The 16,399-nt window shown below is 39.6% G+C and overlaps 1 protein-coding gene across 6 annotated transcripts in view; it reads left to right on the top strand.

Annotated features, from left to right (window-relative positions):
• ATP8A2 (ATPase phospholipid transporting 8A2) overlaps nt 1-16,399 on the top strand; it is a 417,881-nt gene that overhangs the window by 148,236 nt on the left and 253,246 nt on the right. For all 6 annotated transcript variants that reach the window (XM_020788593.3, XM_072993721.2, XM_072993722.2 and 3 more), the window contains one exon: nt 11,217-11,389. In XM_020788593.3, coding sequence (XP_020644252.1) covers nt 11,217-11,389 — 173 coding nt within the window. The remainder of the gene's footprint in view (nt 1-11,216; nt 11,390-16,399) is intronic.

Genomic DNA, 16,399 nt, shown 5'->3' on the forward strand with positions numbered 1-16,399 from the left:
CCATCTGTTAAACAAGTTCTGCAAAAAAAATTGTTTTGTTTTAAGGAGTATTTCCAGCAGGTTTCAGTAGCTGAGCGGACAAAATGCCATAGCTCACCCAACTGTGCCCTCAGAGGTCTGTAGAAAGAGGTTAAACATGCTGGAAACAAATTAACGAACATGTTCTTTGGAAGACTTCTTATTCACAGACACCTCTTTGTTAGCAGAGCTATAAGAAGTATGCAGGACATTGCCAGTTAACCTTCTGGAAAGAAAAGAAGATTTTTTTAAAAAAAGTCCTGGCTATTGTTTACTTCTATCCTAATGGTGGGGGAAATGCCTGTGACAGTTGTTGAGGTTAAAAAATGCATTGATTATACCTAGAGTAGTTGTTAGTCTTTCTGTAGGGCTGCTGAATCTGCTAAGTTATTAGGGTTGCCAGGTCCTTAGCTAGGAATTATGCCTCTCCTCTAAATGCCTCAGGACTTGTGTTGGACCCAACATTTGATAGTATGAAGCTTTGATGTGTGTTTGTAAACTGACTCTCCTGACGCCTGCTCCCCAATTCCTGAAATTCTCCTTAGCACCATTTCTGTGCTAAGGAGAATTTCAGTGCAGCTGGGAAGAAACTCACTGGTGTTGCAGCTAGCAGCCATCTTTAGTTCCACAGAAGTTCCTGAAATAAACTATCCTGTAAGTGAACATTATCCTGGGGGATTAAAATGGCAGCTGGAAAGAATGCCGTTTGAGTTTTGTCTCTTTTCACATCCCATGCCTTGAAATGTACTCTCCCAAATAGCTGGAATCAACCCTCTACTCATATAGCTGACAGAAGCAACCACGAAAGAGACATACCAGCCCACTCCTGTCCCAGCTTTTGTCACCAGCAGCAGAAGCAACACCTGTCAAGATCATCCCTCGTGCTCTATTGTTGGTTTAGAACTCCTTTGCATTTCATGAACCTTCTCCTACAGTCAGAAACAAAAATAATGCAACAAATGAAAAAAAAAAGTAAGAGTCTACTTTGGACCCGCTTTGAAACTGTGGTAAACTATGTATTGACAGTTCTTTGAAATTAAGAACACAAAACACTTCAAATCGCTAGTCCAATTATTGGTTTGTGGCTTGTGGCAACACCAAATCAACAAAGCTATCATACCATACCCCTTAAGATAAGACTCGTTGACTTCTAATATCCTATGGAGTTTTCTGTGTCATGAGAAGTGACAGAACTGTAGATTCAGGCTCCTCATGTGAGGAATTTGAGCTCCTGCAGCCCTGTGTAGCATTGGACATTGGGTCTTTTTTCCCCCTCAGAGCAACCTTTCCCACAGTTTTTCCTGAGATAGGATGTGGCCAAATAGGAGAAACACAGGCCTCTGAGATAGTCTTTTCCTGGTTCACAAGTGCTGACGTCTCATTTGCCTACCTTCCAGAGTTGGAAGGTGACCTTAATAGTTCAAAGCCCCTCCTCATAACTAAGTACTTTTCTAGTTCTACCTTCTTAAAACAAAACAAAAACAAAAGAAGTTGCTGGCTTGTACAAAGCATGCACTCCTCCTGACTATCATCTGATTATGAAATTACACAGGGGATGGTTAAAGTGGATAGAGGGAAGCTCTTTTCCCTCTCACTCAATATTAGAACGAGGGGATATCCACTCATAACTGAGTGTTGGGAGAGTGAGAACAGACGAAAGAAAATATTTCTTTACCCAACTTGTTGTTAGTCTGTCGAACGCCTTGCCGCAGATTCCTGGAGGAAAAGTCCATCACAGGTTACAAGCCATGATGGGGATATATAATCTCCAGGCTTAAAAGGAAGGTGCTTCAAAATGCCAGATGCAGGGGAAGGGTATCAGGAGACAGGCATCTACTTGTAGTTATCTGTTGTGCTCCCAGAGGCATCTGGTGGGGTCACTGTGAGATACAGGAAGCTGGACTAGATGGGCCCTTGGACTGATCCAGCAGGGCTCTTCTTAGGTTCTTATCATCACCTCCATATCCATGAAAAACACAAGAAGGCAGCAGGAGGCAACACTGGAACCTTGTGACTTTCCTCCTTCACCAGTTAGCGAAGCCATACTATCAGAATCAGAGAATGAACTAAGGCTGTGGTCACACTAGCAAAATGCTTTTGAGTTACTCTTTGTGAATTTTGAACCCTTTTGGAGGGTTCAGATGACGCAAGGCTATTATTGATTCTTTTGTTCCCCCTTTATGCTCTCTCCACATCAAATCCAGCCACTGGGAGACTACTGTTGTATTTGTTCTCTGTTTCATTGTATAGTACAACCGACATCCCATTAAGTGTGTACTCCAAAATCAATTCATTTCCTTTGCATCTGGCATATGGTCCCACCTCCCTCACCCACTGTCATTCAACTCCCTTAATTATTTTTTATTAATTTTCAAATGGAAATGTTGGCACGTTGGTATACTTCTGTCAAATATGAAGCATTAGTCCCCCTACTGTCTTTTGCCACTGCAGTGTGCTGCGAATTCTCCTCCACAGAGGGTAATGAAGCACGGAAATACGAAGAAATGGCGCAGATCAGTATGTGGTCAGCAAGGGTGTTTTTGCAACACAGCGATATACCCATACAATTGTTTTAAAGGGAAGGGGGCAGAGGAAGCCACAAAAAAATAACAGTTAAAAAACATATGAATCGCTATCACAAGATATACGGTGCGAAAAATACGGTATGCCTCGTGAGCACAGCACACGGCTATACAGGAAGCAGAAGATGCAAGAAAGAAGGGGAGCATTTCTCTAGTCTGACCATGGCTTAAGTCACTGTTACACCACAAATGGAGTGTAGTTATCATCTATCAAGTCTCATGCTGGTTGCTTGCTCTAACTAACTAGATTAAGAAGATGAAGAAAGATTAACTAGATTAAGAAATGATTGATTGGTTCATTGATATGCCACCCCATTAGTGCAAGCACTGCCATTAAACCCAATGGGATTTATATAAGTGTTGATTTAACAGTCAACAATTGATTCAAAGGGCCTATTCTAGTAGGGACTAACAGTCGGATGTAAATCACTGTAAATTAGTTATTCCTTAAAACATACTGGAAAAGGGAATTAATACCAGATAACTGAAGTTTCTAATTAGTTGTTTCCAAACAATTTTTGTCTCTGCGCTCCCTTATATTCTTGAAACTGATTCAAGCTGCAGATGTGGGAAATGGGTGTGTTTTGCTAGCGGTGATGATTGGGTAGATCAGATTAGATGGCTGTGGAATGTGCTTCTTGTCTTGTTCTGTTAGGAAGTGTGAATTTGAGGATCTACTGCTGTTGGGGCCAACAGTAAATTAAAAATGACATTCTGCTACATGATGAATGAAACAAGACTGTTTCCCTGTTAGGATGTGAAATACTGAATAAAATATATTTTGTGGGGCCTTAGGTTGGCAAACTATGTGGGAATGGAGAGAGCTTTGGTAATCTAGGAAGAAAAGAGAGAAAATGATTTTTGCTGGAAAAATATGGGTTCCGTCCCTGTACAGGGATTTGTGAAATATTTCAGAAAAATCTGGGAAATTGACACTTGATGCCTATCTCTGTCGCTGGGAACTGGAAGCAGTGAAGAATCCCAGATAATAATTCAATACTTATTATGGGGAACAGTTTTAGCTTTTGTTTTTGTAGTATTTTGAGTCTTATGATGAGCATTTTCTTCTAAATTAAATTGAAATGGTGAACAGAGGAGTGAAGAGGCAAATATAGTTATCACATCCTTAATCTTGTGGATGTAGCTACTGCAGGCATGGAAAACTATCAAGAATACCAAATGCAAGGAATGGAGAACAAATGTTTCATAAATGTTCTGTCTTCCATGTTTCTTTTTTCATGACCAGAGCAATCCTAAGTGGGGTTGAGATGAGGGTAAGGTTGCAGACCTTTCACCAATCCCTAGCTGGGCTATGGAGGGAGGTGCATGATTATTTTTCCAGGGTTTCCAGCTCAGCAGATGGGCCACTTTTTCTCTCCCCTTTAAAAAAATTTCTTTCATTCATTCTTTTTTTAAATCTCCCACTTTCAAACTCCTTTAAAAAAAAACAAATTGGGAAGATTTAGGTGTACTAACTCCAAACAGGCATAGCTGAGGTCCCAATTTAGGCTCAAAGATTTAGATTAAATCTGCAGGACTTCCAGGAAGACCGAGAGCTTTTGATCCATTGGATTCCCAGCACTTCACTTTGGGATCTCCAAATAGTGGAGGTGGATTTATATATATGTAGCTTTCTGTGGACATGCTGAATGCCACTACCTGAAATCCAATTGCTTAGCATAGTAAGGTGCATTGGAGTAGGCCCATTGAATCAATGGAGATTTGATAAGTGAACTCCTCTATAAGTTCAGTTGATTCAAATGAGGCTACTCTAGTTCCAATTTAGTATGATAAAGTAAGTCACAACTAAAGTATGCCCATTGGAATCTACAGAGGACTTGACTTATCAAATCCGTACTGATTCAGTGAGCATACTCTAGTGTAACTTATTACTCTATGCAGCAGGATTTCAGCCATTGACAAAGATAGCCCTATCCCGGCACTGGAGAGACAACTCTTCATCATCCTACCCATGCATTGAGTTACCTGATCCTGTGCGTATTTATTTGTTTGTCTGTTTGTCTTGTATACCGGGTGGTTTACAGTCCAAAAAAGCAATACAATTAAAATCATCAATAAAAAGACTAAAACAAGACAAAAAATAAGCCATTTTAAATCCCATTGAGTTTTGTAGGATTTATTGGGACTGCTGATGAAGTTTTACTCTGTCTTTCTGATTTTGCTGTAGTTTTACGAGTATAATTTAGACATAACTAAATGGTTGTAATCCATGTGGTGGTGTAACGGCTATTTAAAGAAAGTAAAGAATTTTGAATTTTGTATCTTAAAAGCCATAAATTTCAGTGAAAATTTTCATTTAACGTTCCTATTGAAATCAGTAAACCCAAAAGGTGTACAACTGCCATGTAGTATGAGATCTGGGTGTGTGAGCCAGAAGGAGTCGAGAAACCAGATCAGGCAAGAGGAACAAGAGGCAGAAAACATAGAATACTTTCAGGCACTATTCCTGAGAGCACATAAATGATTGAATTGTTGGCAAGGACAGTGATACATACATAAGGACTGCTGCCAAAGTGCCCTTCCAGAAGCATTGTACAAAGGTGTCAAAGACCACATCTCCCATTGTCAGATGGCTTGAGTGTTAGGACCGTCAGGAGAAGCTACAGATGGGATATTCATATTTGGCTCTGAGGGGAGACAAATACAGATATTGCCACCACAGGTAGCTGGGACTTTTTGACCCTCCTCCCCCCGAACCCGCTGGTCCACTTACCGCTTGTGGCACACATGGCTGTCCTTGTTCGTGGCACACCAATCACAGAAGTTGCCTGGCTGGGGCCTCCCTGTGCTGCTGACCACTCAGCAGCTGAGCAGGGCGACTTGTCATCCCGCCTCCTCACCAGAGTAGTAAGCAGCGTAGAGAGGCTAGGCTACTTCTGTAATTGGAGTGGCATGAGAGAGGATGGCTGTGTGCACCTCACCACAAGCAGACCTTTCTCTTCAGGCAAGCTTTCCCTCAGTGACTGGCTACCTGAGTGTGATTTTTAGATGGATTGTTATGCATTACTGTTGTGACTGGGTTTTTAGTACTACTTGTGCTTAGCATTTCTCAGAGTAGTATTTGTTTGTTCCTTTTTAGGTTTTATATGCCTATTGTTTTAGCTTTAATATTGTTTTTTAATGATGTAAGCTGCCTTTTTATACTCATTTTATCTGTGAATATTTTCATTCTTCCAGGTGAGTTTATCTGGAAGTTGAGTCATGGCAACTGGACTTCTTTCTTATTACCGTGTTTTCCCGAAAATAAGACAGGGTCTTATATTAATTTTTGCTCCAAAAAACACATTAGGGCTTATTTTCAGGGGATGTTTTATTTTTCATTTACAACAATCTACATTTATTCAAATACAGTCATGTCATCTTCTTCTGGTTTCTTCACAGTGGTGGAGGGCGGGGTTTCACTTAACTGGGGCTTATTTTTGGGCTAGGGCTTATATTACAAACATCCTGAAAAATCATATTAGGGCTTATTTGCAGGTTAGGTCTTATTTTTGGAGAAACAGAATAGGTTGAAACATTTTAGGACCACACACAACAGAAAGACCACTGTTAATGACTGTTAACGACAATGGGTGGAGAAGGACTACAGAAGTGATATTATCCCTTACCCCCAGTCCTTTATCCTTATAACGAGCCTATTCAGACTAGGGGGAAGTGAAACCAATGTGGAGGATATATCAGGGGTCTCCTACCACTTCTCCTCAGTCTGAAGAAGCTACTTGGATGAGTAGCAAAACGTTTCAAACTAATAAGAAAGAAGTCCAGTTGCCATGATTCAACTTCCAAATTTTATACTCATTGTTCTTAGCTTAAAATATTGTCTTCTAATCATGTAGACCATTGTTGCGTAATGATTAAATATTTTCTCTCAGTGATGTAAGATGTCTTGGCTCCTTCTTAAGGAGAAAGGTGGCATAAAAATGTTATAAATAAATAAATAGAGTTTTCTAAATACATTTGACTGAATGCACATGAAAAACTCTCTTGAGCAGGATCTCTGATAAGAAAGGGTATCCCTACAGTCTTTTAGCCCTATCTACATTCTGAGGCATGATGCCTGCATGGTGCTGTAGTCACAAGCAGAATGGAGGTCAATTAACAGATTGGCATACTCTGGTTTCTCTTCAGATCGCATAAATCTTTCGCCTAATTAACAGATTGGCAATGCGAGTAAGTCTGTTGTTACCCAATGGGATGCTTTGTTCAGACTGCCAGCCCATCTCAACGAAGAAGGAAGATGGCTGAGTTACATTGCCCTCCCTCAGGATGGGTGCTCAGCTGACAGAACTTAATCCAGTTAAGAGGCCAAGAGCACTGGTACAGGAAGTAATGTACAGAAGTTGGCTGCTTAAGGCCTTTGTCTCAGACACCATGTAATATTCAACTACGGCAACTCTGTCTAGTACCTGCAGCTGTGTTGTCTGTATTAAATAGCTTATCTATATTCCCTCCCTTACATCTGTTTGTCAAATCAGAGATGAAATAGAAAATGCTGTAATCCATAATAAGTTCTTGTAGATATGTGATTTTTCCCTAAAGGAATGTGAGCCCATAAAACAGTCAAAGATTACAATTGGACATAAATATAGTGTTTTTATTCCTGACTAATATAATCCCATTCCAGTCTTGTTCGTATTTTGTACTTATTACCTGCAACCTGGAGCATTATAAAAGGGGATCTTCTTGAGCACAAATACATAGATGTATTTAGCAGACGAAGCAAGACCTTTCTGTCTAGGGATAGATTTATTTCTCTTGTTAGCTGAATATTGATAATGGTTTAGATACAGACTGGATTGGAATCTACCCAATTTATTTAGATTTCAGTAGTAATGATATGCTTGCAGTTGAAGCACATAATTACCTGTGGTTGAAAATGTGTACTAGTGAAAACAGAAGATCTTAGACTTAATAGGAATTAAAATCTATTTATTTCAATTAGTGATTCGGTATATGTTATATATGATAAACTTTGGAGGTCTGAGGACCAATTTCCTACCCTCAGGATCTATCGGGGACCATGGCAGGCTTGAAAATGAACAACATTTATAAATATTGCTAGAAATAATAACAATAACAATAACTACTACTACTACTACTACTACTACTACTACTACTACTATTATTATTATTATTATTATTATTATTATTATTATTATTATTATTATTATTATTATTATTATTATTATTATTATTATTATTATTATTATTATTATTATTATTATTATTATTATTATTATTATCTAAAATATTTTTACCTCACCTTTCTCCTTAAGGTGGCTTACCTCATTAATATTAAAAAACAATATTAAAAAACTAAAAACATTAAGTATACAAATATTTTAAAAGAATTAAACACGTATTATATTAAAACCAGTAAATAAAATCAGTACCTCTAGTTTTATTTTTGTGGGCATCCATTTCAGTTTAGGGAGCCTGCACCCCATTTTACTGCACAGCCACCTCTCCTAGAGGGTTCTGGGAGCTGAAAATGATTTTTGTTTTTTTGCAGAAAATTTTTTGACAGAGGTTTTCCAGGGGCCACAAATAACAACAAACCAGCCTAGGTGGACTGCATGTGGCTCTTGACCACATTTTGCCATCTGTGATAAATATTAAAAGGAGGTGCCAACTGTCATGAGAACAATTCTCAGTTTAAATGAAATGTGAATGTATTAGTTTTTAATGCCATCAAGATAATGATAAACTACTGTATACAAGTGGGCAGGACTCTTAATGATCAGACCTTTCTTTTGGAGGCCATTGATGCATATAGTCTCCATAAATTAGAAATAGCTTGACTGTACATTAGAGAGAGGGATGAATATAAAAACGGATCAGTTTTTTTTGACAATATAGCCAATTTGTCATATATTCGTCAATCCATATTCATGAAATTTTAAGTCCCAACAAATGCAGCTTAATGAATTTTTCTCTATTTTTATTCATTCCCCATATGAAGAAAAAAAGAGTCATCCTATGGCTTTTCCATTGTGCCTACTGGCCCGCCGATCAGTTGATTGGCAGGCCGATAGGCAGCCACCCACAACCACAGCCACCCACAACCACAGTCTACCCCACCCCTTCCTCTCCCTACCATAGTCCCCCTGCCCCCTTCCCCCACCCCCTCCAACACTCCCTTACCGTAATCGTTGCTGCCGCTGCTGAGGTCTCCATCAGGCCAGGATCTGATGTTTGTTGTGGGTTTTTTGGGCTCTTTGGCCATGTTCTGAAGGTTGTTCTTCCTGACATTTCACCAGTCTCTGTGGCCGGCATTTTCAGAGGACTGGAGTAGGAACTTTGTCCATGCTCTGTTGCTGTTTGCTGGATAGTTGAGTATTTATAGCTGTGGGAACAGTTTTTGTCCATTTCAGGAGATAGGGTGATGATGGTGATCAGCATGTTTTTGTTGTGGATGTATTGTTGTGATAAGGGGGAGAGATTATCTGTCACTGTGATTGATGGGTGTCTTTCGCTGATCTTTTTTTGTGCAATGATCCCTGGTCCTTGTGGCTGGGTAGAGTTCGTTGACCTTTTGCAGGCTGTATTTTTCAGTGCTGGGAGCCAGGCCTTGTTAAGTTTTAGACTTTCTTCTTTTTTGTTGAAGCTCTGCTGGTATTTATGGATTTCAGTAGCTACCCAGTGCAGTCTAACATAATGCTTGCTGGTGTTGTCCAGTACTTCGGTATTTTGAAATAGAATTTCATGTCCAGCTTGTTTTAGGGCATGTTCAGCAACTGCTGTTTTTTCTGGTTGTTTTAGTCTGCAGTGTCTCTCATGTTCTCTGATTCTGGTGTGGATGCTGCGTTTTTTGGTTCCAATATATACCTGGCCACAACTGCAAGGTATCTCTGAGTAGTTCCCATCTCTACTGTATATAATAACAGCACACAGATAGAATGTTGTGGCTTTTCACCCCAATTTTAAGCCATGTGAATAATAATGGCAGGCTGGTTGGGATCCTGCACAGGAGTGTGCCATGCTTCAACAGTGTGGTATATGATGCCATTGTTTCTTTAATTCTCTTTTAAAGATTTCTACACCACCCCTCTTAGTGCAGCTTATATGCAAAGAATAAAACCGTAATTGTAGTACAATCCAGCTGAAGTTAAAACAATGATATACATTTTAAAATTAGCACTAGATTCAAATTAAAATACCAAGCAAGAGTAATTTTACACAACTGCTTAAAATTAGCAACAACACAAAAACACTTCAGGTTCGGCAGCCCACATTATAGAGTTTCAAGGCTGATGTACAAATCAGTGTTAAAAGAACCAAATGTTAGGGTTTCTTTGTGCCCACGTTTATAATAGCACACACACTCTCTCTCATTCCCCCTCTCTGCGTCTGCCTCTGCCTCTATAAACCCGTGCATGTATGAATGAATATGTGCATATTCATTACATTTTATACTTTGTGTGGAAAAGAACATATCTTGGACAAGTGCTAAATCTACCTTAGTCCCAATTAGAATACACTCAGTGAAATGAATGTGATTTGTTGGTCACCACTTATGTAAGTCTTTTTGATTTGATTGGGTCTGCTCTGGGAGGAAAACTAACATTGGATTTGGTCCACAGTCTGTACACTGTTGTGCCCATAAGTAATGTCTAGGTAGCTTTTGGGTTGGAAAGAAGCACAGATTACTATACTAGGATTACATACCAACCAAATTTCAATGACAAGGACGTGGTGGCGCTGCGGGCTAAACCGCAGAAGCCTGTGCTGCAGGGTCAGAAGACCAAGCAGTCGTAAGATCGAATCCACTCGACTGAGTGAGCTCCCGTCGCTTGTCCCAGCTCCCACCAACCTAGCGGTTCAAAAGCATGCAAATGCAAGTAGATCAATAGGGACCACCTCGGTGGGAAGGTAACAGTGTTCCGTGTCTAAGTCGCACTGGCCATGTGACCACGGAAGATTGTCTTCGGACAAACGCTGGCTCTATGGCTTGGAAACGGGGATGAGCACCGCCCCCTAGAATCGAACACGACTGGAGAAAAATTGTCAAGGGGAACCTTTACCTTTACCTAAATTTCAATGACTGGGTCCGCTGTGTACCCAATGACTTGAATGAACTAAGAGGGCTTCCATCAGGGATACGCTGTGCCCCTAATTTTAAAGCCACTCTACTTTTCCTTTCTTTATAAGGGTTTCTTAGAGAAGTAATAGAACTGCTGGGTAGCTCAGTGGTCCAGGTATCTAACTATGGAGCCAGAGGTTGGGAGTTCGATTCACCACTGTGTCTCCTTGACAGGAGCTGGGCTCAATCCATAGGGTCCCTTCCAGCTCTTCAGTTCTAGGGTGATGATCATGATTTAATATTTGCTTTACTTATAGTTTGGCAACATAAAGAGGGTAAAAATATAAATGTGAAAACAGTCATATGTTAGAATCTAATGACATGATTGCCAATATTTCAGTAATAATAGGCCTGGAAAACAACAGGAATTGAGAATGTGATATGTCCTTCAGAAATTTTCTAGTCGTTTGGATTTAGGCCTCGTTCGTTATTATTCACTACCATGGTTTGCAGGGATAGTGAGATGATACTAAAATGTAGCATTCTTCTCTCTCTTTGTGTGCACTTTGTAGGCAACAAGAGCGGCTCTCACCCAGCACTGTGCAAACCTGGGTGATTCACTAGGCAAAGAAAATGACATTGCCTTGATTATTGATGGCCAGACTCTGAAATATGCCCTTTCTTTTGAAGTCCGACAGTCCTTCCTGGACCTCGCGTTATCATGCAAAGCTGTTATCTGTTGCAGGTGAGAAATGTCAAGATCTTTCAGATGAAAATAAAGATGTCATGCTGTAGAACAAATGCAGAGTTGGGTCAAGAGGTTTGCTGCTATAGGTCAGGCATGTTGATAAAATACAACTCTCATCACAACTCACTGTGGCTAGGTGGAAATTGATGTTTAACAACATCTGAAGATCATGAGTTGCCTTCCCTGCCATGGTTCATATCTTCTACAGTGGTGCCTCGACTTATGAACTTAATTGGTTCCAGAACTCCGATTGTAACTCGAAATGATCATAAATCGAAGTGCCATTTCCCATAGGAATGTATTGAAATGCAATTAATCTGAAGGAAAAAAATCACAAAAAAAACCACTGCAAACCCCATTGGAAACGCAATTAATCCGTTCCGGCCGAAGGGGGGAAAAAAAGCAAAGCAAAGCAAACAAACCGTACAAGACCCATTGGAAATGAAAAAAAAAAGCAAAGCAGAAAGCAAACAAACCCCACAAGACCCATCGGAAATGGGGGGGAAAAAAACCCAAAAGCAAACTCCACAAGACCCATCGGAAATGGGGAAAAAAACCCAAAAAGCAAACAAACCCAGCAAGACCCATCAAAAATGGGGGTGGAAAACTCCAGAAAGCAAACAAACCCCGCAAGACCCATTGGAAATGGGGGGAACCCCAAAAACAAAGACTGCAAGATCCATCACAGCACAGAAACATAACCCCCTCAGCCCAAAACCACGCTGCAAAACCCACCCAGAACAGTTTTTAAAAGGCAGAAAGCAGCACCTTACCTTACAAGGCTCTCCAAAGCCTCCTCTGATTGCACACTGTCTAACTGCTGGGGCAAAAGAGCTACAAAGAAGCAGCCTCTTCGCCACCAATGTTTAGCAATTTGAATTCTCCGCCTTTTTTTCTTGCCTTTTTCTGTTCGTAACTGGAACCTCTGGCTGCAAGTTAAAGCAAAATTTTGCATCCAGAGCTGGTCGTAACTCGACATGGTTGTATGTTGGGACGTTTGTAAGTCGAGGCACCACTGTACATTCTACTGTGACATGCATAAAGTATAAAAGGAAATGTATGTTTATATCGGAAGTGGCCTACATTTAGACAAGAGTACATCCAGTTGCATGTGTGAGGTTAGATGCCAATTGGTTCAGGGAGTTTTGTTCATAGATACCAAAGCTGTAGTAGTTACCATGATTACACTGTGGAACAAGGCTACGTAACCTTTGAGATAGGCTAATGGAATGAGATGGAGAAAGAAGACAAGAATTAAAAGCAAGGAATATCTACTGTGTGATGTTTGATTCAGAAGGGTTGATTTTCTTATATTGATTATAAGCTAATGCCACAACAGATTAAATCTACTGATGTGAATCCTTACTTTGTTCATTTGTGCAGTAAACAAGACAACACATACAGTATACAAAACCCTACCATAAGATGGCAAGATTTGTTTTTTTAGTTTCTAAGATATTTTGCATATTTTTAAGATTGATTTTCTGATTTTTGGCAAAAGGCATAAAATTGAAGAATGCACTAATTTTGCCTTGTTCCATTGACTGTTAGAAGAGCTACCACGGGTTGGAGGTATCTTTGTGATCATTCAACAAGTGTTTTTGTGCTTGCTTTGTTTCAATGGGGAGTTTAAGTGCAGAGACATTTGGCACAAAATGCAGAAAACCTTAAGGAAAACATGTCTCACTATTTGGGCAAGTTTTGAGAAAGGTTGTCTCAATGTGTCAGGACATTCTGTTGCACTCAACATCTCTGTGACTTTTTTCCCCATATACTGTATCTGGTTGCAGTCCTAGTATGTGTCTAGTCTGAAGTAAGCCCCATTGACCTGTGAAGGATCTCTTCCCAGATAAAAGTATACAGGACTCTTGTATGTCACTTGAGAGTAAGTCTTATTCAGTGCAGTGGACTTACTTGTGAGCAGACATAATATTAGATTGTACTATTAGCCTTTCAGATGCAAACTTGATCTACCATCTAAAAATTATATCTGTCTGCTTTCTGTGTTACATTGACTGTATTCAGAAGTGATACATTAGAAGCTAAGGACCAGGTTTAGTGTTGCTTGTAAAAATATCACATCAATTTAGTTACAAACAGGTTTTAAAATCAAACCTGGGTACAAAAGAAGTATGTAATATATACATTTTACATATGGTGTGGGCATATATATTGTGGTCTCCTTTGGGACTCGTCTACAGTTTTCTGGCTGCCATTCATGTGTTTTTGAAGCAATTTTTCTCCTACTTTACTCACAAGTGATGACTATATGTCAGATTAATAATCCCTTGTAACATGCCAGTGCTAGCAACAATATCACAGTCATACACAATTGCTGTCAAGCAGCATTTTTTTGAAAGAGCTGGAAAGGAAATTCCACTTTGTTAATTTTTTATTAAATCTCATCTACTCCTGCTTATTCTTAAGCAATCCTGTTGACGGAGACAGTGGGCAACAGATCAGTTTATCTTATTAAATGCTTCTCTGTTCCTGCAAAACAGATCCAAATTTACTGTGATTTCATTTTGAAAAATTGTTCTTGAGAGCCACCTTCAACAGTGCTTTATGTCTAAAGCCCAGCAAATGAATGTACCATATATTTTACCTATATTTAACATGACATTGAATGGCAAATGTATCTGAAATGCCCTGGTGGAAATGAAGAGCTTACTCTGAATTTATGCTACATTAAATCCTTTGAATGTGTGCTACTTTAACTTGACAATGGTGAACTAAGCCCTTCTAGATTTGGTGGAATCATATATCATCAGATTAAAAACAAAAATTGCAACAATTGCTTTCTCCAACACTATATTCCCAAGCCCATTAATGTCTCCACTATTTAATTTGAAATTTCCTCTTTCCTCTGCCAATTATATGTTAACTCTCTTCCTGTGAAGTTTTAAAGTGCACTGCCTTATTTCACACACGCATACATGCGCGCGCATACACACACACACACACCTGATTAAAACAGCCCAGAGTGGGATAAAAAATGTTTTCTTTCCTTTAGTATCAAGCACCTGGCAAGCAAAAGGAACCTTTCTGTAAAGCCTTATAGGCTATTAAAGACATTCCTTCTCCTCCCTAGAGAGACTCTACTCCACTTATTTTTATTTCCCTTTTTAAACCCATGAAATTACATCACTTTCCTCTCTACGTCCCCATTGTACCCCTAGTTGAATTTACATTTTATTGTACTTGCCCCCCATTGTTCTTTGGGTTACTGATGGTGTGCGTGCATGCGTGTGTGTGTGTGTAAATACACTAATAATTAAAACTGTTCTACTCTTTGACCACCATAGATAGTAGGAGAGGAGATGGCAAATGTTTGCAAACTCTTGGCTATGGAGGAGGATTATAGGCAATCTGTCATCCTGTCAGTCATATGACTAGAGAGCAGAAAGAAAAGCTTTGGAAAACAGGGATTGGATTGACTGTACGGAGCTTTGCAAAAAACTGACAATATCGGAGGAAGTAGGGCATGACTCCATATTTAGAGGTTCCTCCACTCAATGCATGGTAGAAAAAACGTGCAACTATAGACTAAATGCAGTTTCCACATAGGAGATAATCTGGGGATTAACACATTTGTGTATACCTCACTTAAAAAAAAAACCTGATGGAATCGGTGAAGGAAATCCAAAACAGTATTTGTTGTTCAGTTGTCATGAATCTTTAGATCAATTCTGACTTAGAACTGCATCAGATTTATGCACAGGTTAATTTTGCATGGCGATACACAGCTTTTATGGGAACACTATGCATAATCCTGGCATAGCTTGGAATCCCTAAGCCCTATTAAGAGTATCAGTTAGTTTTAAGGTAGTTCCACCAAATCATGGTTTGCCAAAATTACAACATGTATTGGCATTCTGGGAAGAAATTTAAGAAGAAGGGGTTGGTGAGCAGTTTAAATCCCCTTACCTTTGTGCATTGGCCCCAATCCAGACCAGGCATTTGTGGATTTGGAAATAAAAAAGAAAGTGAGGCGTAACTACATGCTATGTGTTTACTATTGTATACAACTTGGCTTCAGATGCTGAAGCACAATAACAATCCTTGTATAAAGCTAGGATTGCACAGTAGTCTGATGATCCAAGTTTTTTGACTGGATTGATTCTGTAGATCAGCATAGATAAAGAATATTGCGCCAATGTCACTCTTTTGAGGCAGCTTTCCGGCTTCTTCCTCATGTCCAATGTAATGTTCTAGCCTTTTCATCATTTTGCAGTTATGTGCTGTTAAGTCAGAACTGATTTATACCAACCCTAATAAGATTTTCACAGTAAGTAATGTATTTAAGGAGTGGTTTTACCAGTTCCATCTCACCCTCCTTGAGTTTCCATGGTAGAGCTGGGGAATCGAACCCAGGTCTCCTGAGTTCTGGTCCATTACTCTATCCACTACACCACACTTACTATCATTGTACCACTATTTAAATCAAAATGATTCAATTTTCAAAAAACAGAATAATCCTATGGATTCTACTGAAAATAAATTGGTCAAAAGCTAAACTCTGGGTGAGTTATTATGAGGCCCCCAAGTCAGGGAAGTTACTATTCTGGACCAGAGCTCCTAGAATCTAGACCACTGGAGATTCTGGGAGCTGTCATCCAAGAAACCAGTGTTTCAAAGCTCTTCTACAAGTGATCACCTGCAAAAGTGTGGAGGGCTGTTTCCACAAAGATTGCATAGGCACAACTGTTACAGCCTGGCACCTCCACTTTAGGAGACAGAAACGAACCTGCTGTAGGTTTCTTGATTACTTCAAAAGAGGTCCACCAATGTTGAAACAGTTTGTATGGGAGTCACCGTGATTCAACCAGATCAGAGCTGAATTTGGGTTGCCCCCAACCTTTTTCCTGAATTCATCTTTAACCTCTGTATACCAGGAAGCAGGGGAGTACCTAGATAGCTAGGGATGTCAATCTTTGCTTATATTGTCCTTGCCGATAAGTATGAAAAACTGAAAAATGTTCTCCTTGCTGAGCAAGATTACATTAG

The sequence above is a fragment of the Pogona vitticeps genome, chromosome 3, assembly GCF_051106095.1.
Source record: "Pogona vitticeps strain Pit_001003342236 chromosome 3, PviZW2.1, whole genome shotgun sequence".
Taxonomy (NCBI): domain Eukaryota; kingdom Metazoa; phylum Chordata; class Lepidosauria; order Squamata; family Agamidae; genus Pogona; species Pogona vitticeps.